The sequence below is a fragment of the Pongo pygmaeus genome, chromosome 4, assembly GCF_028885625.2.
Source record: "Pongo pygmaeus isolate AG05252 chromosome 4, NHGRI_mPonPyg2-v2.0_pri, whole genome shotgun sequence".
Lineage (NCBI taxonomy): Eukaryota > Metazoa > Chordata > Mammalia > Primates > Hominidae > Pongo > Pongo pygmaeus.
This window is the reverse complement of record NC_072377.2, coordinates 10,561,039-10,584,297: the sequence shown is the minus strand read 5'-3', so window position 1 is coordinate 10,584,297 and position 23,259 is coordinate 10,561,039. Positions and strand designations below refer to the sequence as shown.

At 49.5% G+C, this 23,259-nt stretch overlaps 2 protein-coding genes across 3 annotated transcripts in view; both read right to left on the bottom strand.

Annotated features, from left to right (window-relative positions):
* Nucleotides 1–456: 456 nt before the first annotated feature.
* ROPN1L (rhophilin associated tail protein 1 like) overlaps nucleotides 457–23,259 on the bottom strand; it is a 30,137-nt gene continuing 7,334 nt past the window's right edge. For both annotated transcript variants that reach the window (XM_063664661.1, XM_054489769.2), the window contains 4 exons: nucleotides 17,969–18,092; nucleotides 16,227–16,388; nucleotides 4,113–4,288; nucleotides 457–635 (listed from right to left, as the gene is read on the bottom strand). In XM_063664661.1, the coding sequence (XP_063520731.1) occupies nucleotides 536–635; nucleotides 4,113–4,288; nucleotides 16,227–16,388; nucleotides 17,969–18,092 (562 nt within the window). In that variant the 3' untranslated portion in view covers nucleotides 457–535. The remainder of the gene's footprint in view (nucleotides 636–4,112; nucleotides 4,289–16,226; nucleotides 16,389–17,968; nucleotides 18,093–23,259) is intronic.
* Nucleotides 893–1,513, bottom strand: LOC129037534 (uncharacterized). Its single transcript, XM_054489770.1, has one exon. It carries the CDS (start codon nucleotides 1,511–1,513, stop codon nucleotides 893–895), a length of 621 nt encoding a protein of 206 aa, XP_054345745.1.

Genomic DNA, 23,259 nt, shown 5'->3' with positions numbered 1-23,259 from the left:
GCAGTGGCGTGATCTCGGCTCACTGCAAGCTCCACCTCCCAGGTTCACACCATTCTCCTGCCTCAGCCTCCCAAGTAGCTGGGACTACAGGTGCCCGCTACCATGCCCGGCTATTTTTTTTGTATTTTTAGTAGAGATGGGGTTTCACCGTGTTAGCCAGGATGGTCTCCATCTCCTGACCTCGTAATCCACCTGCCTCGGCCTCTCAAAGTACTGGGATTACAGGCGTGAGCCACCGCCCCTGGCCCAAAAAGCCACTTTTCAAACTGCCCAGCCCCACTTCTGACTCTGCAGTCTCCAAATAGATTATTTTCTTAAAAGAGATCATTTTACTGTTATCAACTTCTTACACTTAAGGTCCCTAAAAGACACAGTGAAAAGCAATCATGAATCAGGCCCCACGAAGCACTGTCACACTAAATTCCCATTTAGAGAAACACTCACACTACAGAGGTGTGTGATTCAGGGTAAGTTGTATTTGGTGCCAGAATTTTAAAGAGCACTATTTTGACATTAAAATGTATTCTTCTCTGTATTAATGGCCTACATCTTCAGAGTTTTCAAGGTTTTCTAAAAGTTTCCTCTTTGGAAAGAAGAAATCAGAAAGTCCTATCATGCCGTTCTTCTTGGCGTCTCTAAATTGGAAACAGATAAAGATATTTATTAGTAATTTCTCATCACATACTTAGTAACACTTTTATAAAATGCAATATAATTTAAAAGGTCTACTTTTAAAAACCATTTATGGTTGCTCATCAGTAATTCTTACTTCCAAAAATAAAGCATTCTATTTTCTTGTGCAAAGTGCACCAAAACGTATAATAAATGTAGCTTTATTTCTAGGTGAAAAGATGGGTACTATATGCATAGGTTTTTCTTCTTTGATGACTTGTTATCTCAGGAAAGTGGTGGGAGAAGGGGCTGCTGCACAGGGTCCCAGTTCTTTGGAGGCTTGGGACATGGATTTGGAATGAGACAGAACCACCCATGTCCCAGGCGGCTCCATCAGGTGGAGTAGCCGCATCAGAGAGCACAAGAGAAGAGAAGAGGTGCGCGGATCTGGCAGGAGAAGGGGCCCAGCATGACCCGGATGGCGGTGCAGAAGCAGAGGCTGTGGGCACCAGGAGGAGAGCTGGGGACAAAGTACTGTGTCATCCGTGTGACTGCAGACACCAGCCAGGATGGTGTCAAGAATAAGGCGGAGAGAAGGGACGGCTTGGGAGCTGCCGTCTTCCATGAGGACAGGAGGGTTGGAGTGACAGTGGATGACAGAGGAAGGAGGAAAAAGGGAGACCATGGAGTCCAGAGGCTCAGCCCATGGTGGGCAGAGGGGATGTGAGTTTGAAGGAAGGAGAGGAAACGATGTGGAAGGGACAAGGAGACGAGGACGGCTGGGACAGGTGGGGCAGGGCGCAGGACGCAGGCTCCACTGGGGTAGGAAGGGAGGCGGAGGCTGGTGGATCACTTGAGCACCAGCTCCTGGTGCCGTGGCCTGCATCCTAGGCGGCATCATGGCCGCTTGGAAAGGGTGGGAGGAGGGGACAAGAGTCTGGGTGCTGATGACAGGCCAGGGGGCTTCTCAGGAGGCTGAGGCGAGCAGGGATGTGTGCTGTGCCAGAAGGTGGCCTTGGGACCAGCCCTCATTGGTCCCTGTCCCTGGCTTACTGTCCTCTTGGCACTCAGCGTGACCTGCTATCTTAAAATCTGCTTGTCTGATGTTTGTCTGCTTCACAGGGCAAAACTCCAGGGGTCAGGGCATGACCTGGTCACTGACTACATCCCCGGCACCTGCGCCAATGCCCGGCACAGAGCAGGTGCTCAATAAACTGTACCGTGGGCAATTCGAGATGAGAGGTGTGGGGCTCAGGGACAAACCATAACCAGCACCTGGGGGGCAGTGGTCCCAAGGGAAAGTGCTGGGAAGACCTCAGGGGCCCCATCTCCCTTGGGGCTGGAGCCTGGAGGACCTGGGCCCTTTCCTGCCCTTGCACCTAGAAGGCCCTTTCTTGCTGTTAACCAGGCTTACTCTGCAGCACCACAGCTCCCTGGACCCTGCGGTTGTCACCACTACCTCTGCACACCCCACCAGCCCTGGGCTGCTTTCTCTGCCTCCCCATAGGTAGCGCAAGGTGCAGAGTCAGCACCCGATGATGGTTTAGGGAATGAACAAATGAGAACTTCCGCAGGACCCAAGAGCTTTGTTCCTTTTTACTCTGCATCTTGTCTATAAAGGGAGGATTCATTAATCTTGTTAAAAAATGTTACAGGTGATCAGAACACTGGACAATATATTCGAACGTTAGCTCCAAGTCATGCTTCAGAGCAGAACCAGCCTTACATCACATGCAGCCTGGTGCAAATACAACATAACATGCAATGTGTCGGGGTCATATAGCAAGTTCATCAGAGCGAGAATTGCGTGACTGATGTCAATGACATCCTCAAGTTTCTGCAAATGATCCTGCGTCTGTGGCACTACTGTCAGGCTGTCCACCAGCAGTAATCCATATATACGTTTCATTATGGAGAGATGAATTCTATCTCACTTTTTAAATTATTATTATTATTATTATTATTATTTGAGATGGAGTCTCGATCTTGTTGCTCAGGCTGAAGTGGAATGGCACAATCTTGGTTCACTGCAACCTCTGCCCCCCGGGCTCAAGAGATTCTCTTGCCTCAGCCTCCTGAGTAGCTGGGATTATAGGCACCCACCACCACACCTGGCTATTTTTTTAGTAGAGATGGAGTTTTGCCATATTGGCCAGGCTGGTCTCGAACTCCTGATCTCAAGTGATCCACCCGGGCCTCCCAAAGTGCTGGGATTATAGGCGTGAGCCACCGTGCCCAGCCTCTATCTCACTTTTCAACATGCTACAATTTAATACCACCTGACATGCTATACATAGGAATCAGGATAGATCTGGGATAAACGAGTCTTAATGACAGGATACATTCTCTCCCTCTAAAGTCTAAAGAAACCTGAGCCTCAGCCCGCATGGGTGGGAGCCACAGGAGAGGTTGGGCTCCCTTCTGAGGTGCTGCTTGCTTTCGCTGATGGCCTTTGATCTGCAGCTCCACTTATGCACACCCTGAATACCATCAGGTGTGCCTAAACCTTCTGCCAAACACGGGATTCGTTGGGACAAAGTTATTGCAGACAAGGGACGTGATATTGTGAAATACATATTTGGTCTTCAACCCCGCCTCCTGGCATACAACTCCTAAAATCTGTGGAATCTCCAAAGTGAGTTCTTTCTTTATGCTCGTGATTGGCTGATGGCCCAGGTAGCTTCAGGATGGGGTTGGTCACTGGAAAGCCCAAGGCAGGATTAGAGGGGTGGGACTTTCAGCCCAGCCCAACCTTGGAGGTGGGGAGAGGGGCTGATGGCTTAGGTGATCACTAATGACCAATGATTTAACCAATCACGAAGCTTCCAAGAAAAAAAAAAAACCCTAAAAGGACAGGGCTTAGAAAGTTTCCCGGAAGCTAAACACATCGAGACCAACAGGAAGGTGAACAAGAGCTCATTCGCAGGCAGGGAGGGGACGTACCCCAACTCCATGGGGGCAAAAGACCCCATGCTCCAGACCCTTCCAGACCTCGCTCTTTGTCTGTCTTCCTCTGACTGTTGGTAGCCTTTAAAATATCCTTTGTAATAAACTAGTAAACATGAGTGTTTCCCTGAGTTCGGTGAGCCAGTCTAGCAAATTAATTGACCCAAGGAGGGGTTGTGGGAACCCCGATTTAGAGCCAGTCGGTCAGAAGCACAGGCAAAATAACCTGGGGCTTGCAACTAGCATCAGAAATGGGGCAGGGTGGGGGCAGTCTTGGGGACTGAACCCTCAACCTGTGGGATCTCACGCTATCTCCAGGTAGACAGGGTAGAGACGGAATGAGAACGCACAGCTGGTGTCCGCTGCAGGACTGCTTGCTTGCTTTTTGGTGAGGAAAAACCTCCACACATTTGATCATAGCAGTCTTCTGTGTTGATTATTGTTGTGGTGTGAGAGCAATGGAAGAACTGAGTTTTTTCCCTACAAGAGGGAAGTGAAACAGGAGATTCACCCATGGTCAACATACTTGAATCCTAGAGAAGGTGCATACTTACACACTTTCCTTTAGAGAGGCAAGGTAGGAGTCTGTCTCCAAGGGAGACACGTCTGAGTCTAATCTGGCCAAGTAGCGGTAGACGTAGGAAAACGTCTTGAAGGGGATGCGAGCGGGCCCGCCCTCCGGATCGTCCGTGAGGATCTCGCACAGGTGCTTCAGCGCAGTGTTCAAGGACTAGGAGTGCCACAGCCAGGTGGGGAGAAAAACAGTTACTCCTGGCATCACTCACATTGAAAGCAGGCACCAGCAGAATCAACACTCTAGCATATTTGACAGAAATTCTCCAAAAAGTATGCTCTCCGTCTGAACTGAGAACTAGGTGAATGTACAATTGTCATAATGAAAAATCAAAAGGAAAGGTTCGAATGGGGTGCAATTGACCAAGAAAAAATTCTAATTCACAGATCTTATTTTCTATTAAAACATAAATGACTGTTACAAACAAAAGGAAGCATCAATGTCTTTAAAACCAACTTCCTAAGCTAATGCAGAACTCTGCAGCCCCATCTGGCCCAGAGACACATCCGGGGACGTGCCCAGGGGCTGAATGAACTCTGCCACCAGCCAGAGGTGCTGCCTGCAGAGGGCCGGGCTGGCAGCCAACGGCCTGCATGCCTACAAGGAGGCCCTGGGTGTCTGCCGATGCCTGCCCACTGAGCAGAAAGGAGGGCTCTGCCCTGGCTCTGTCCCGGCTCTGTCCCTGTTCACACAGAAGGCTCTGGGCTCTGTCTCAGCTCCAGGACAGCAACAGGACTTCCTCCCTGAGACCGTTCATCTCCCTCACACTCTTCCAAACTGCTGGGCTCATCCCAGACAGCAGCCCACCCTCCGCTTTCAGTGGGAAAGCCCGTCCTCTGAGCAGCTTTCCTGCCTCCACATGGCAGACACTTTTAGCATCTGCCCTCCCAGCCAAGTCCCTGCGGGGGCAGGAGGCAGCTAACAGGCCAAGGTCGTCTTCATGAGACCAGGCTGCATGGCACTGGAACTGCAGGGCCTGGGCACCAGGGCCCCCCGGGGCCAGCCCACGGCCTCCCACCACCAACTTGCTCAATTCATCCTTGTTGAAAAAACATGAGCTGTTTGTGTGTTTGTTTGTTTGAAGGAGGTAGGGGAACCATGTAACATAAGATTACTATCTTTTCAAAAGAGAACACATAGCCCAGGTCTCCTTTTCTCCTTCTGCACCAAGACATCATGACCTGCAGCCTTCAACACCCTGGCCAGGGTAAGCCGTGGGGGCAGGTGTCCTAATTCCGCAGCTGGCCTATGGGACCCTCCCCTCAGTCCCCACCTCGAGCCCCTTCTGTGAAGGCCTCCTTGCCAGAGTGGCTATCTTATACCTGCCTGGATGGTCACGCTGCCTACTGATGAAGGTGAACTCACACAGGTGGCTGCTTAAATGTAACCCCCCTCGCCAACACATACACACGGCAACAGCCCTTCATTCCCTCCTCATTCGCCAAGTGCCTGTTACACACCAGGATGTAGCAGTGAACAGACGCCTAACGCCTGCTCATGTGGAGACCACGGTCAAGTGGGAGAGCCGCAACACCTGGATTCTAGGGTGCTCTGGAAGGGGGCATGCCTGGAGCAGCAGGCAGGCAGTGCCGGGGTGGAGGGTGACATTTTCAATCGGGTGGTCAGGGAAGGTCAGAGCAGGTAAGCACAGACCCAGGGGGAAGGAGCCAGTCATGTGGGATGCTGGGAGAATTCCAGGGACACTTCTGTGTGCTCCAGAAACAGCCAGGAGCTCTGGGTAGCTAGAGCAGGCCATGGACAGGCAGGGATGTGGGAAATGAGGTCAGCGGGATGGGGTGGGGGCAGATCACGGGGGTCTTTACAGACCCAGGGAAGACTTGGGCTTTGGCTGGGTTCTATGGAAAGGTGTCAAAGGGTTTCAAACAAAGACGGAGCACTGTGGAGTGTTTCTAAGGAGTCCTTCTGCCGATGTGTGAAGAGGAGAATGTGCCGATGTGTGATGAGGCTGGAAAGCAGGAACCCAGTGATGAGGGTGGAAGGCGGGAACCCGGTGAGGAGGGTGGAAGGCGGGAACCTGGCGAGGAGGCTGCTGGAATAATCCAGCCAGGGGCCTGGGTGGCAGCAGCCGACGGCTGGGAAGGGCCGGACTCAGCCTCTCCTGAAGGTGGAGTTACCAGAACTCCCTGGTGGTTGCATGTGGGCAGAGACAGAACCATGAAAAGTGGTTCCAATGTTTGGTGCCTGAACAGCTGCAAGGGTAGATTTGCTATCAACTGGGAAGTTCCAGAGAGAAGCTGAGTTTGGGGTGGCTTCCACTGACATGTCTGTCAGGCGCCCAGTGGAACTGGTGACTCAGGTGGCTACTTAGTAGGCCTAGTGCTCACGGAGGAGACTCGGGAGCATGGGCGAGATGGTGTGTACGGGCGGGGTGGTGTATACAGGCGGGGTGGTGTACACAGGTGGGGTGGTGTACACGGGGGGATGGTGTACACAGGGAGGGTGGGGCATACAGGGGGGATGGTGTACACAAGGGGATGGTGTACATGGGTGAGATGGTGTACACGGGGGGATGGTGTACACGGGGGATGGTGTACACGAGGGGATGGTGTACACGGGGGATGGTGTACACGGGGGATGGTGTACACGAGGGGATGGTGTACACAGGTGGGATGGTGTACACGGGCGGGATGGTGTACATGGAGGGGATGGTGTACACAAGGATGATGGTGTACACGGGTGGGATGGTGTACACGGGGGGCATGGTATACACGGGTGGGGTAGTATATACAAGGGGATGGTGTACACGGGGGATGGTGTACATGGGGGGGATGGTGTACACAAGAGGGATGGTGTACACGAGGGGGATGGTGTACACAGCGGGATGGTATATATGAGGGGGATGGTATACACGGGGGGGATGGTATACACGGGTGGGGTAGTGTATACAAGGGGATGGTGTACACGAGGGATGGTGTACACGGTGGGGATGGTGTGCACGAGGGGGATGGTGTACACGAGGGGGATGGTGTACACAGCGGGATGGTATATATGAGGGGGATGGTATACACGGGGGGGAGAGTATACACGGGTGGGGTAGTGTATACAAGGGGATGGTATACACGAGGGATGGTGTACACGGGTGGGATGGTGTATACGAGGGGGATGGTATACACGACGGGGATGGTGTACACAGTGGGATGGTATATATGAGGGTGATGGTATACACGGGGGGGATGGTATACACGGGTGGGGTAGTGTATACAAGGGGATGGTGTACACGAGGGATGGTGTACACAGTGGGGATGGTGTACACGAGGGGGATGGTATACACGACGGGGATGGTGTACACAGCGGGATGGTATATATGACGGGGATGGTATACACGGGGGTAGGGTATACATGGGGGGGGTAGGGTATACATGGGTGGGGTAGTGTATATGAGCAGGATGGTGTACACGAGGGATGGTGTACACGGGGGGGATGGTGTACACGGGGGGGGATGGTGTACACGAGGCGGATGGTGTACACAGCGGGATGGTATATATGAGGGGGATGGTATACATGGGGGGGAAGGTATACACGGGTGGGGTAGTGTATACAAGGGGATGGTGTACACAGGGGGGATGGTGTACACAGCGGGATGGTATATATGAGGTGGATGGTATACATGGGGGGGAGGGTATACACGGGTGGGGTAGTGTATACAAGGGGATGGTGTACACGGGGGGGATGGTGTACACAGTGGGATGGTATATATGAGGTGGATGGTATACATGGGGGGGAGGGTATACACGGGTGGGGTAGTGTATACAAGGGGATGGTGTACACGGGGGGGATGGTGTACACAGCGGGATGGTATATATGAGGGGGATGGTATACACGGTGGGGAGGGTATACACGGGTGGGGTCATGCCGAGCCCCATGAGGTTGCCGAGGTGGGAGGACAGTGCATGGACACGCCATACCACCAAGAGCTGGGGAGATGAGGGACCAGCAGGGGGACTTGAAAGGCGCAGCCAGGAGGGAGGCTGCTGGTGAGTGAAGAAAAGCGTTTCCTGGTGGAGAGAGCAATCTCCTGTGTCAAAGCACACAGGACAGGCCAGGAAGGACAAGGACTGGCGGGTGGCACAGGATTTCCTCGGAGCCCGGTGCTGTGCTGGAGCCGGCTCATGAGCCCACTGCTAAGTTTCCAGCAGTTGTGCGAGCTGGAGGGCTTCACCTTGGCAGCCTGAGCTCAGCCGCACTGGGAGTATTTACACCACATCGCTTGGCAAACATGACTGAGAACCAGCACCTTCCCGAGCAGGCTGGTACCCCACAGGCTGCTGGGGTGGGGTGTGAGGGCAGACTGAGAGCTCCTGCTTGCAGCAGCCACGGAGGCGGCTGGCATCTCCGGGGAATCGCCTGCAGGGATGAATCTGGAGCTGTGCTTCCGAGGGAAGCGCAAGAAACAAACACAGGAGGGCCAGCGCGGAGCACCCTCCTCACGGGAGAGCTGCAGACGCAGGGAAAGGGCCACCGCAAGCCAGGCCAGGCCTGTCTGGCTCCACAGTGGCTGTGTCAGGAATAAACCCCACATCCTCAGGGACAGGAAAGGGCTCTGAGCCGGCTCCAGGCTATGGGACAAAATGAGCCTTCCCTACAGAACACCAGGGTCAGAGCAAGGCTGATAACATGGCCCGCTGTCCTCCTCTGGGAGTGAGAATAATGACAGTCACCTTGTGTGGTTGCTGTGAGGAGCAGACAGACACCTTGGCCAGGCCCAGAGGGGCTCAGCAATCACCCAAGTCACCCAGCCAGGACTGGAGCACAGCCGGTGGGCCTCTGAGCTCACCCCAGTGACTACTCCATTTTATTATGTCTATCAGCCGCCAGGCGGGCTCTGGGAACAAGACCTGGGGCAGAGAAGTCGCCGATTTGAGGACCCAGATACTTGGCTGCAGGAGATGGAGCCCTGCACAGAACTGATCTCCCTGTCCCCAGCGGCCTGCTGGGGCAGTTCCTCTCACTTCCATCCCCTTCCCACACCAGCAGTGCCGGTGGCGGCTGCACCTGGTGCTGCCGAGGTGCACAGCACGGTTAGGGAGTGAGTGCAGCTCCCAGGGCAACGTGATGCTCTCTCTAGGAAAAGTGCAGAACCCGCTCTGCAGAGCTGCAGGCACCACTCCAGGACCACTGCACACGTGGCTCCTCTAAAAGACTGTCCCCAAGACAGGATTTGCTCAAAGTAGAGTCGTGTATTTCACAATCCATGTTCCTTGCTTGAAACTTTCAAAGACGTGTTGTTATGACGGGATTTGCTTTTACACTGGACACAAATGGAAGTCCGTCACCACCGTGTGCAGGATTGCGGGGCCTCAGGAAGGATGAGTCGGGAAGGAAGGAGTTGGCGTGGATGGAGCAGGCAGATGAGATCTGTGTAACGTGCTGTTCCAAGGCTTCAGAGGAAGCGGTATTTAAGGAAAAATACATCAAAACACTCGAGCATCACTTCCTCTGCAAAGGCGTGATGACACTACCCATGTCAACGTTTCTGACAATAAGATCTGCAGCAATTTTTATACCCAGAAGGATTCATAACACAACTCGCTTCATCTTGTGCTGCGAGTTACATTTCTTAACATTTGTTTCTCAATTCCAAAGGCCTGTGGGTGGCACGGTCACTTGCACACCAGCCAAAAGACCCTCTCCTTGGCATGACTGCCCCATGCTGCCGTCTGTTGTGTTGCTGATTTATTCTCCCATGTGCGATATGTGCTGGGCAGAGGTGACTGGCAAGCTGCACTTAGTTTTTTTTGTTTTTTTTTGTTTTTTTTTTTTGAGATGGAGTTTCACTCTTTTCACCCAGGCTGGAGTGCAGTGATGCGATCTCGGCTCACTGCAACCTCCGCCTCCTGGGCTCAAGCGATTCTCCTGCCTCATCCTCCTGAGTAGCTGGGATTACAGGTGCCCACCACCATGCCCAGCTAATTTTTGTATTTTTAGTAGAGACGGGGGTTTCACCATGTTGGTCAGGCTGGTCCCGAACTCCTGACCCCAGGTGATCCACCCGCCTTGGCCTCCCAAAGTGCTGGGATTACAGGCGTGAGCCACTGCACCCAGCCAAGCCCTTAGTTTTTAACCAAGTATTTACACCTGATCCATAATCTGAAATTCAAGTGGAGATGTGTGAAGAACACAGGCACGAGGGCACCCACTATTTTCCGGGCGTTTCTGGCATGCCAACTCTGTGGGGTTTTTCAGTTTCCAAATTATAGCTGCTCTCGTGATGACACGAGGCCCCTCAACAGTCACCTCACACCTCCCCAAGGGCACCTCTCAGCTGGCATGGAAAAAAAAATAGGCCCGTTTTACACAGAATCAGAACAAAGGAAGTCCCCCTCTGAGGCATGGTTGCCTATGCTGGGGGTAGAGACTGGACTTCCAGTGAAGCTGTGCCTCTAACCCAGCACTGGTTTTTAAAAGCCTCTAACCCAGCACTGCGTTTTCAAGAGCTTAAGGACCTTTTCATCGAATTCTATTATCCTCTAGAGTTTTCTAATTTGAAACCATTTCTGGGGCTGACAGCAGGTAGGGGTAGGAGGCCCTGAATGGGAAGGAGCAGTTCACCCCGTGACTGGGGTATGATATCCTGTGCAGGACAGGGATGGGGAGGCCACACAGGCCCGCATCAGCGGCCCATGGGAATCTCCGGCGGACGGGGCAAGGTTGGTCAGTGGAGCGCGGCCCCTGCCTCTTTCCCACAGAGGGAGGGACATGAGCAATCAGGGGAACTGGAGCTGGGGCCAGGGGAGTCAGGAGCCCGAGCAGCTCCTTTGTCTTCAGGGACAGCTTCCTAAACATGCCTGTGGCCTCAGGCTCCCACTGGGGGGTGGGGGCGTGGCTGTGTCTTCTCATCGGCTGCAGGGGCTATGAGGAATTCTGTTGGCCTTTCTTGGACACTTCCGAATGGGCTTTCGAGCCCTAGCTGCAGAAACCTGGAAGGAAACGGCAGCAGCGAGGAGTAAGCCAGGATGCAGCCTCTGTCACTGGCGCAGGTGGCCATCACATCGGACCAACAGGGTACCGCGATAGGTCAGTCACTGAATCTGACATGCTGTAGCACAGCTGGATGGGGCGATGTTCTGAGAGCTCCCAAGTGAGTGTTGTCCGGAGGAGGCCGAGGCTGAATGCCTTCCAGGGGATGAATCACTTCAGGACACGAAATGATTTTGATGATTGTCCTGAGGAGTTGTTATTCTCTGAGACAGGAAATCTCAGGCATAAACTTGAATAAGGTGGTCCTAACCTGTGGGCTGCACACTCCTTGGGCTATGGAGCCACTAGGAGGAACCCTCCCCTCTTCCCACTTCCAAGTCACCTGTTGTGACTCAGCTTCTCTCTGCCTTGGGGCACCAGCCTGCAATCCTGACGGTGCCTTCCTCAAAAGGTTGTTGGGAGGATTCTAGAGAATACACACGCAGGGCTCTGTGCACTCCCGCACATGGTCAAACCCTAGAAATCATGCCCACTGCGTGCACCGTGTTGGGATGGAAAGCTGAGTTAGACACATGTGCATCTGTGGTTGTAAACGAAGAGAGATGCTTCTGTGATTCAGAAAGTTCAAATGTGTTTAAAAGCCTGACTAAAGTCAATGTTATTTGTTTTGATCATGACGGACTGACTCTGTCAGTGTGAGTATGGGGATGAAAGACTTGGTTCACAATTTTCTTATCTTAAAAAAAATAGATCTCCATGCTTAAAAGACAAAACAAAACATTTTGATCCACAGCTTTAATGCTCAGAATCATTAATGGCATTGTAGAAATGGAAATATAAAAGTCAGCCAGGCTCTGTGGCTTGTACCTATAAATCCCAGAACTTTGGGAGGCCAAGACGAGAGGATTGCTTGAGCTCAGGAACTAAGACCAGCCTAGGCAACATGGCAACATACTTGTCTCTACAAAAAATAAAAAATTAGCTGGGTGTGGTGCCGCATGCCTGTAATCCCAGTGACTTGGGAGGCTGAGGTGGGAAGATCGCTTGAGTACAGGAGGTTGAGGCTGCAGGGAGCTATGATCATGCCACTGCACTCCAGCCTAGGTAACAGAACGAGACCCTGTCTCTTAAAAAAAAAAAATTAAATTAAAGCCACAACATATAAATATGGTCATTTTACCATGCAAGCACATCAAAACATTGAGAAAGAGGACAGGAATCTCTTAACATCCAGATGGCAATTTAATGTCCTTGTTCACCTGCCTGGAGCAGCTCACAGTGCCCCTTAACCTGAATTGATAGCTTTTAATGTAATAAATAAGCAGTGTTCAGGGCTTCAAGGATATTACAGGACATCAGCTCCAAGAATCTGGTGATGTTTGCCCGTTTTGTTCACTCCAGAACCTGCAGCATTTAGAACAGGGCCTGGCACAAAATAATGCACAGTAAACATTTGTGGAATGAATGGTATGTATGACTCAAAAATTGAAGCAGAGGTTTCCAGTCTTTTTAGAGATCTTCAACTCGATGAATTTGACTAGAGTGATTTCTAAGAGAAATGTAACAGCACAGAGAGTACACCTGCCACAAGCCATGCCCCCACCATAGACACAGGGAGCGGGAATGACATCTATCCCGCTCACGCAGGCAGCGGCTAGCTACCAATTACACAGCATCCTATGTGAAATAAGCTTCCACAGGCGGTAATCCACTACAAATTCTTCTCATCGCACTTCACTTACTTCCTCCTTTTTGAAGGTATTTTTTTAAAGCATAAAAACGAACGCTTATGATGCTGAACAACATGAAGAAACCCCTCCTTGAATTCACAGTTTTGTGTTCTTAGCACACCTCCAAGCCACCCAGGAACAACAAGGTCAACAACACAAGTGTCCACACCAAGGCCTGGTGGGTCCGAGCACCTCCTGTCTACCCAGCGCCCCGAGACAGGTGTTTGAACTCGTGCTCAGAACTCTGTGGGCCACGGGAGCCAGGGCAGAGCAGGCATCTCTGGCAGCAGACATGGATCCCAGACGAGCACACGCTCCTCTGAGGGAGGAGAGGTCAGCCTCCACACTTGAACCTGACCCTGACTCTACAGCCGCACTGGACCAGAGCAGAGGGTGGCTGTGGCTTTCTACAACCAGGAGGGGCCTCCAGCACCTATGGAAGGAGTCAAGGGCAAATCTGGAGTCCTGCTGGCAAAGGTGGCTCAAGTTAGGAGACAGGCAGGAACCCGCAGTGACGCACAGCATGCTTCCTGGTGTCAATTTATTCTCTGTGGGTCAAGTAACATATGATAGGAAGAACCCAAAAGAATGTGTGCTGTTTGTGATGTCTCTTCCCCAGGAGTCAGCTTAGACGGCCAGGCTCTATCCTTAACACAATGTCTCCATCTAGTGTCACACACTCTACATGGACAAGAGGCCTTATTTTTCAAATCAGATTCAACTGTGTTTTAAATCTAGTGCTGAATTTTCACAATTAGGAAGGTGAAAACTATAAAGATGGATCCAAAAACATGAATTATTCTACTTTCTCATCATTGTTAAAATCAAAGTTTTACAACAAAGCTTAGAGGCAGAAACCATCAACATTAATTCAAACATTGCATACAATTTTATATTGTTAACACATCGACTTCAGGGCTGGGTGTGGTGGGTCACCCCTGTAATCCCAGCACTTTGGGGGGCCAAGGCAGGCATATCTCCTGAGGTCAGGAGTTTAAGACCAGCCAGGCCAACATGGTGAAACTCCGTCTCTACTAAAAATACAAAAATTAGCCAGGCGTGGTGGTGCATGCCTGTAATCCCAGCTACTTGGGAGGCTGAGGCATGAGAATCACTTGAACCTGGGAGGCGGAGGTGGCAGTGAGCCCAGATCGCACCACTGCACTACAGCCTGGGTGACACAGCAAGACTCTGTCTAAAAAAATATATATACATATATATACACACACACACACACACACACACACACACACACATATATTTTAGGCTGGGCGCAGTGGCTCACACTTGTAATCTGTAATCCCAGAACCCGAGGCTGGTAGATCACCTGAGGTCAACAGTTCAAGACCAGCCAGGCCAACATGGTGAAACCCCATCTCTACTAAAAGTACAAGAATTAGCTGAGCATGGTGGTGCATGCCTGTAATCCCAGCTACTCGGGAGGCTGAGGCAGAAGAATCGCTTGAACCTGGGAGGTTGCAGTGAGTCAAGATCGCACCATTGCACTCCAACCTGGGTGACACAGTGAGACTCCATCTCAAAAAACATATAGCTAGATACAGATATAGATAGATAGATTAGATAGATAGATAGATAGATTTCACAGAGTTCCAGATTAACAAAGTGACATAAAAATGTCTCCAATAATTAAACATATTTGCTTTTGTCTATCTTGATAATACCCCTGAGACACTCCCCTGGTGCCATCTGCACCCATCTTTGCTATTGGAGGGTACCGTGCCTGCCAACATCCAGGCCTTCGCACAATTAGCCTGGGGCTGACAGGAAGCACCTCCATTGCCTTTGAGCAGCTACACAACAAAACTCTTGCTCATTCTACAGCCACACCACACCCGACTCCCTGAGGGCACAGAGCTTCCCACTGGGGCCATCCGCGGAGCTGGTGAACTGCGCCACACTCAGACGTGACATGGCAGAGGAAGGGAATGAACAACGCGGCCTGTGATGTACAGATGAATACACCTAGTCATATAATTTAGGATGAAAATTTCAGAAAATTACTGACAACACAATTGCCTTTTCATCAAGTCAAAACCAACTAAAATTCCACAACATACCTCTTGCGGGACACACAGAAGCATGTGTTTCAGAGGCCAGGAAGCAAGAAGCAGGAACTTCAGAAATGTCATTGCTTCAGGCCACCAGGCAGCGGGACAGGACGCGGGAGGAGGCCACGGGTGGTTGGAAGTGACTGTTGGTGTGTTAGTGGCCACATTGCGTAGGCTTGCGGGTGTTTACCACCACCCATTTCAAGTAATTTGTTTTAATGAAAATGGAATGAAAGAGCTCTGTGCATGGACCGAAGCTGAGTGAGGGCTGTGAAGCAAGGACCATGGGCACCCAGTTATACACGCTGGGGCCCACAGACTGAAGGGAGGGGGAAAATCAAATTGTTCATCTATGTAGTAAAGGGAGCTGGTTCTCCTTTCTCTGCCTCCTTTCTTCATAAGCTTCACATGGCAGATGCCTGGTTACTCTTCCTTCACCCAACCACCATGTCTCACAGCAAGACTTTAGCTGAGAAGACTGACTCTGGGTTTGCAAAGGAAGCCCTGCCAACATCATCCCAGCTCCAACCTCTCCCTTCTCGCCCCGACCTCCCAGGCTCGCCTCGTCACCTGGAGGATCACATCTTATTCCTAAGTTGCTTGGCTTATACTCGAACATCAGCAAAGTTGCACTGTATCTATTAGTTATTAATAATAGATTTCTAAGGCTGGCGCGGTGGCTCACGCCTGTAATCCCAACACTTTGGGAGGCCAAGGTGGGCAGATCACCTGAGGTTGGGAGTTCGAGACCAGCCTGACCAACATGGAGAAACCCCGTCTCTACTAAAAATATAAAATTAGCCAGGCATGGTGGCGCATGCCTGTAATCCCAGGTACCAGCAACTTAGGAGGCTGAGACAGGGAATTGCTTGAACCTGGGAGGCAGAGGTTGCGGTGAGCCGAGATTGCGCCATTGTACTCCAGCCTGGGCAATAACAGCAAAACTCCATCTCAAAAAAAATGAACAAATAAATAATAATAATAGATTTCTACTAAAGTAGAAAATAATTGTATGCCTCTTTCCACAGATGAGCAAAACAGTTATCAGTTTACAAAACGATTTGTAGTTTTAAAAAGTCATTGATGCATTTTCTTCTAAAACCTAAATATATTTTAATAGTATCCATATCTTTCATCTACTATTAACTTTTAAATTGAGGCATTCATAAATAACTTCTGTAAATTAAAATAACTGTATGCCTGAAAATATTAATATAATAGGCCTGGAGCGGGGGGAAATGCTTTTCTAAGACAAAGTTACTACAAGTGTTTCCTTTAGTCACTGAAACCTAAATTATTTTTAAGCTGGGACCAGGAGGACACAGAATTACTAATATGCTGTTTATAGGTACATACCCCGCCAAGCAGGCTGCATCCAAGTGCTAAAAAGTTTATCCACTTGATTTTGTTTTCACAAGGATCCAGTTGTAAGAGCGCTTTGAATTTTTCCTTCGGCAGGCACAAGTTCTTCCACTTCTGCTCAAGATCTGTTAATTCCACATACCGCTTGTGGTGACACTGTTTGGAAAACACAGTATGACAATTTATGTACGTTTTAAAACCTGGGAAACAATAGAATGCTGTGAATATTCAACATACACCAAGTAACCCGCCCCGTGCAGGGGACAGGGGACAGATGAACTCCAAATGCATGACAGTGGGTTCTGTCAGCCCTGGGGAGGGGAGGCAGGGAAGGCAGCGAGAGACAACCTTTTATTTCTTAAATGAAAAAAGGACGGTGAAGCGAATACGGTATCATGTTATGACTTAATGAAACAGGCATACTGATATTGAGTATACGATACTCCACTATCTGTCTGAAATGCTTCACAATAAAAAATAAACCTCAGTAAAAAACATTTTAAAAATCCAGCCCCTAAACGCATTAACAGTTAGATAGGAGAGATCTTAAAACTGAAAATAAATTTATTTCTTCTACTATATATTTATTTGTTTATTTTTTGACAGTCTCATTCTGTTGCCCAGGCTGGAGTGCAGTGGCATGATCTCGGCTCACTGCAAACTCCACCTCCCAGAGTTAAGTAATTCTTCCGCCTCAGCCTCCCAAGTAGCTGGGATTACAGGTGCGCGCCACCACGCCCTGTTAAGTTTTGTATTTTTATTGGAGACAAAGTTTCACCTTGTTGGCCAGGCTGTCTTGAACTCCTGACCTCAAGTGATCTGCCCGCCTCAACCTCCCAAAATACTGGGATTAAAGGCACGAGCCACCATGCCCGGCCTTCCTTCTACTATTTTAAACAATCTATCAAAACTGGTAACTTCTGCAATCTGCTAGCAGTATCTTGGATGAAAAGGCTTTGAGCAATTTCAGCAGGTCTTTTCCCAAGCTACACCATTCAAGAGTTCTTCATTTCCCTTAAGGTAGCCAAGAAAAAGTCCTAGTTTTAGAATTCACTGCATCCTGCGCAGAAGCACAGCATTTCACAATGTAGAATGGGAATAAGTCAGTTTGAAAATCAAGGTTATGCCACTGGTGTCTCTTTTAGCAAAAGAACCGAGTCATGAGGAATGCCTAGCCTTGCTCCGTGACCCACTTTCTAGTAACTCATGTCTCTGAAAATAGGATGGCGTGTGGGGCAAAGAAGTGCAAGGCAGGAAGGGGGCCCAGGCTCTCCACAGAACTGGACACCAGAGGCTGCTGCCCACCTTGGGGGCCAAAGGCCAGCCCCGCCTTCCAGACAGAGAAGGCAGAGGCTTACTCAGGCCTGCACACAGCTTTCACAAATGCACACCTGGAGAACGGACTGGAAACACCCCAGGTTCTGGAATTTTGTATTTTTTGCCCAGCAGATTCTAGTGTCATGTAAATTTTGTATTTAAAAGAAATTATATTTCACTTTTCTAAAATCTAGCCCTGGATAGTTACTTGGGGCTGTTGAAGCTAGAAAAAGACCTCCGGAACACAACATATTTCTTCCTTGAATCAACCTTGACGATGCGTGGCAGGGAAAGCAGGACTTCAGGGACCTCGGGAGGTTTGAGATACATTGCTGGGGTGTGCCCCGCTCTGTCATCAATGCACAGTGAACGGTAAGGAAAGCACAGGCCAGCTGCCTGAGGCCACAGACCCCCCATACCTGCTTGTGCAAAACTTTCAGGAGTCCTTGAGTCAGGCCTGTGTCTGTTTTCCGGGTTGCCGTGGGCATTTCCATTCTGTCCTTTACAGGAAGTGGATCTCCTCTCGACAAAGCTGAAAAATAGCTAATAAATAACAGACATCTCTGAAAGCTCATCAATATACAAAAAGCAGCTATGCGATGCAATTTCTTAAATAACTCCCCAAAACAACGATAATTAGGAAGGACAGCTCTGAAGACCAACATCCCGGGCTTATGTCCTGCTTCCTCCACTTAGTTCTCTGACTTAACCTTCTCTGCATGCCTTAGTTTCTCTGTTAGCAAAGGGGATAATGAGAGTCCCTGTTGGAGGGTCGGGGAGCACTGTGTGAGAAGGGCTTGGCGCAGTGGCTGGCACTCACAGAAGCCCCTTCAACATGTGTGATTCTTCCCCTCCTCCCTGCCACTTCACAATCAGCTGGAGTTCCATGTATTATTCTTTCTTTTTTTTTTTCCTAAATTTTTTGAGACAGGGTCTCACTCTGTCACCCAGGCTGGAGTGCAGTGGCATAATCATGGCTCACTGTAGCCTCGACCTCCCAAGCTCAAGGGATCCTCCCGCCTCAGCCTCCTGAGTAGCTGGGACTACAGGCACACACCACCACACCTGGCTAATCTTTTTAATTATTTCTTATAGAGATGTGGTCTTGTTCCATTGCCCATGCTGGTCTGGAACTCCTGGCCTCCCAAGTGATCCTCCCAGCTTGGCCTCCCAAAGTGCTGGGATTATAGGCGTGAGCCACTGTGCCCGGCCGTCTTCCTACTTTTGACAGGTGGGTTTGGTCTTGCTGCTTTTTGAGGTGCTTGACTTTAAGCGTCTCTTCATATTCAACCCTGAGGCAGCCCAGGAACACACAGGTCACCTACTTCCACACTGGGAATGGCAGGTGCTGGCCTGGCTCCCATCCCCCCACCTCCACTTTTCCTGCCTGGTATTATTCCCCTTAATTGTTCCTTTCTGGGACACTGATATTGCTGCTTATGTTGGGGGCAAGAGTGGGAAACTGTTGGAGCAATAAGTCAAGAGGGAACCCACACCCAGCCCCTGGTTCGTGGTGGGAGGGGTGCCAGGCAAGACCTTCTGAGAAACTCATGCCCCTTGGTATCTTTGCCAGAGGAGGTGATGCCGAAGCCACATCATTTGGGGCCCTAATGACTTTAGCATGATGAAAAGAGACAGCATATCCAGGAAAATGAACATCAAAGCATCCACCAGGGCCACAGATAACAATTTTAAAGCCATGAGTACTTAGAAACATTGCTACAGATAAATATGGATAAGTCGATATTTGATAGACTAAAATAAACTTCATATCTCATCCTTTCTCTCTCTTTACGCCCCTCAAATTTGACTTTGTTTTCTTGCTTTGTAAGACAACTTCAGCTCCATTTTGTGGCTTTGTTAATGATTTGAAGGCAGCAGTGAGTTAGACAAATGTGAACCTAAAGACCTAAAGGGTGCGGGTGAAGAATAGGTGCCTCATTTTGCCACATTCCTACTAATCAAGGTTTTCACCTATTTCATGGGCGTAATTCCTCATAACTCAGGCAAGGAATCCCGAGCTAGATACAGCCTATGGAGGCAGAGTTCTCAGTGGGGGATAATGCTCCTCCTCCTTCCCCAACCCGCCACCCTCCTCCCCAGCCAAAAGGCATTTGGCAATTTCTGGAGACGCTTTTTTTTTTTTTTTTGAGATAGAGTCTCGTTCTGTGGCCCAGGCTGGAGTGCAGTAGCGCCATCTCAGCTGATTGCAACCTCCACCTCCCGGGTTCAAGCTATTCTCCGGCCTCAACCTCCTGAGTAGCTGGGATTACACATGTGCAACACCAAGCCCAGCTGATTTTTTATATTTTAGTAGAGACGGGGTTTCACCATGTTGCCCCCAGGGTGGTCTCAAACTCCTGAGCTCAGACAATCCACCCGCCTCGGCCTCCCAAAATGCTAGGATTACAGGCGTGAGCCACCGCACCCAGCCTGGAGACATTTTTGATTGTCACAACAGATGGTGGATGGTACTCCAGGCATCAGGTGGGTGCAGGTCAGGAGGCTGCTGAGTCCCATCATGCACAGGACGCCCCTTCCTCCTGTGCCCTCCCCAACTGTCAGTAGGGCCGAGGCTGGGAAAGCCTGCTTTTGAGGTGAGACAAACTAATGTTGCCCTCTGCCAGTTCCCTTGAGGCACACGCCAACCAAAGCAGCCTCTATTACTTGACTGATTCTTACGTTCATTGTCCTGTGTGAGGCACAACTGCACGATGGTATCATAAGGAACAGCCGACTCCCCTCACAGTGGAGTCCACAGGCCTAGGGGGAGGCTGGCTCATCTTTGATATTTGCCTACCTGAAAAGCTCCTTTGAAAAGAACCCTAACCTGAGGAAAGAGGAATGCCTACTTGCTTCATCTTTTTTTTGTTTGTTTTTTTTAGACAGGCTCTTGCTCTGTCACTCAGGCTGGAGTAGAGTGTTGTGAATATGGCTCACTGAAGCCTCCAACTCCTGGGCTCAAGTGATCCTCCTGCCTCAGCATCCTGAATAGCTGGGATTACAGACACACACCACCACGGCCGGCTAATTTTATTTTTAGTACAGACAAGGTCTTGCCACATTGCGCAGGCTGGTCTTGAGCTCCTGAGCTCAAGTAACCTGCCCGCCTCGTCCTCCCAAAATGTAGGGATTACAGGTGTGAGCCACCGTGCTCAGCCTACTTGCTTGTTCCATAGCAGTTATGTCCGTGGGTATCCTGGTTTCCTGTTTTGGTTTTGATGGTTTTTCTTCTTCCTGTCTCCACCCCCTTCTTCCTGTGCTGCTTCCTCTTCCTGGAATCCTCTCCACCCCGCCCAAGCCCCAATCTCTCTGCCTACAAAATCTCTCAAGGACCAAGCCACTACTTTGCTTAACTTTCATGACCCTTCATTTTTGCACTTACCAAGTCCCGCCTTACTCAAGTTACTTTTGAATAGCTCTCCCTAACAGATTATGTCCTGTGACAGCTGAAACACATTTGAGCCTAAAATTACATATATACTGCTGAATGAATAATGCCTGGGTTTTCTCCTAAACTCACAAATTGTTCTTGGTCAGGCGCGGTGGCTCAAGCCTGTAATCCCACCACTTTGGGAGGCCAGGAGGGCAGATTACTTGAGGTCAGGAGTTCAAGACCAGCCTGGCCAACATGGTGAAACCCCTGTCTCTACTAAAAATACAAAAATTAGCTGGGCGTGGTGGCACGCACCTGTCATCCCAGCTACTTGGGAGGCTAAGGCAGGAGAATTGCTTGAACTGGGAGGCAGAGGTTGCAGTGAGCCTAGATGGCACCAGTGCACTCCAGCCTGGGCCAAAGAAAAAGACTCTATCTAAAAAATAAATAAATAAATGGCTCTTGAGAGAAATTAGTAGCGTGGTACATTTGGAAAGTTCCTGATTAAGTCTTTTATTTATTTATTTATTTTTATGATGGAGTCTTGCTCTATCATCCAGGCTGGAGTGCAGTGGCACGATCTTGGCTCACTGCAACCTCCGCTTCCCGGGTTCAAACAATTCTCCTGCCTCAGCCTCCCATGTAACTGGGATTACAGGTGCGTGCCACCATGCCAAGCTAATTTTTGTATTTTTAGTAGAGACGGGTTTTCACCATGTTGGTCAGGCTGGTCTCGAACTCCTGACCTCAGGTGATTCATCAGCCTCGGCCTCCCAAACTACTGGGATTATAGGTGTGAGCCACCGTGCCCAGCCTGATTAAGCTTCTTAAAGTGAAGTTTAGCCCGGGTGCAGTGGCTTACACCGGTAATCCCAGCACTTTGGGAGGCCCAAGTGGATAGATCACCTGAGGTCAGGAGTTCAAGACTAGCCTGGCCAACATGGTGAAACCCCATCTGTACTAAAAATACAAAAATTAGCCGGGTGTGGTGGCAAGTGCCTGTAATCCCAGTTACTTGGGAGGCTGAGGCAGGAGAATCGCTTGAACCCGGGAGGCAGAGGTTGCCGTGAGCCGAGATCTTGCCATTGCACTCCAGCCTGGGCAACAAGAGTGAAACTCTGTCTCAAAAATAAATAAATAAATAAAGTGAAGCTTAAACTAACTATCTCTAAGGTATTACTAAATATAATTTAATGTTCCAAGAAGATGTTGCTAAATCTTGGAATTTTTTGTAGAGCACAAACTCTTATAAATCCTTTTATTTAAGCTTGAATAATGGTTAAAACCAGAGGCTGTATTTCTTTAGCAAGAACTTTGAAACAGTCTTTCAGAAACCATTGATAAAAGCATTTCTCACAAGGCAAGCACTGGATGGACAAGTAGCTCAGTTGGTGGGTAAAATAACAGCCCCAAAGGTATCCAGGTCCATGTTCCAGGAACCTTGGAATGTTACTTTACATGGTAACAGGGATTTTGTGGACTGATAAGGATCTTGGGTGGGAAAACTGCCCTGGACTATCTGGATGGCCACTGAATGCAATCACCAGTGTCCTTGGAAGAAGGAGGCAGAGGGAGATTTGAAGATGCTGGCCTTGAAAATGGAGGAAGGGGACATGAGCCAAGGAGTCTAAGAAATGCAGCTCTAGAAGCCAGAAAAGGCAAGGAAACGAGCTGGGTTTTCCTGAGAGCCACTGGAAAGAGCAAAGCCCTGTCAACACCTTGATTTTAGCCTAGTGAAACTAATTTGGACTTCTGGCCTCCAGAACTGCAAGAATGTATGTCTGTGTTTTAAGCTGTCAAGTTTTGTGGTGATTTGTTACAGCAGCCGAAGGAAACTAATTCACCTTGGTTATAGAGTTTAGAGAAAGCCAGCAAAATTTGGCTGTTTTTTTTCTTTTTAAATTAGTTTTCTTATTAAAAAAAAATACAGATGGGGTCTTGCTGTGTTACCTAGGCTGGTCTCAAACTCTTGGGCTCAAGTGATCCTCCCAGCTTGGCCTCCTCAAAGTGCTGGGATTACAGGCATGAACCACCAAGCCCAGCCAAAATTTGAAATGTTGATGACTAAAATATTTAAATTAAATTTACACCTGTGCTGACTCTTGTCATCATAAAAGTGAGCTTTTGTTTTACATCTGTTTATTGAAAAGGGGCAAAGAGCTCTCCTGTAAAACCAAGAGGATTTCTTTTAATGCCTCTAAGATCCGTTGACTTGTAACTTTGAGATTATGAATGTCTGTTCCTGGAAAATGTTGGAATGTTTGTGGCAAAAAAAAAAAAAAAACTGTGAAGCTTCATTTGCTGGACAGTTTACCCTGAGCACTCTAGGGATGA

Bases quoted from the DNA above. Each gene is read 5' to 3' on its own strand.
- LOC129037534 (XM_054489770.1), bottom strand. From the start codon at position 1,513: ATGATGCCGCCTAGGATGCAGGCCACGGCACCAGGAGCTGGTGCTCAA.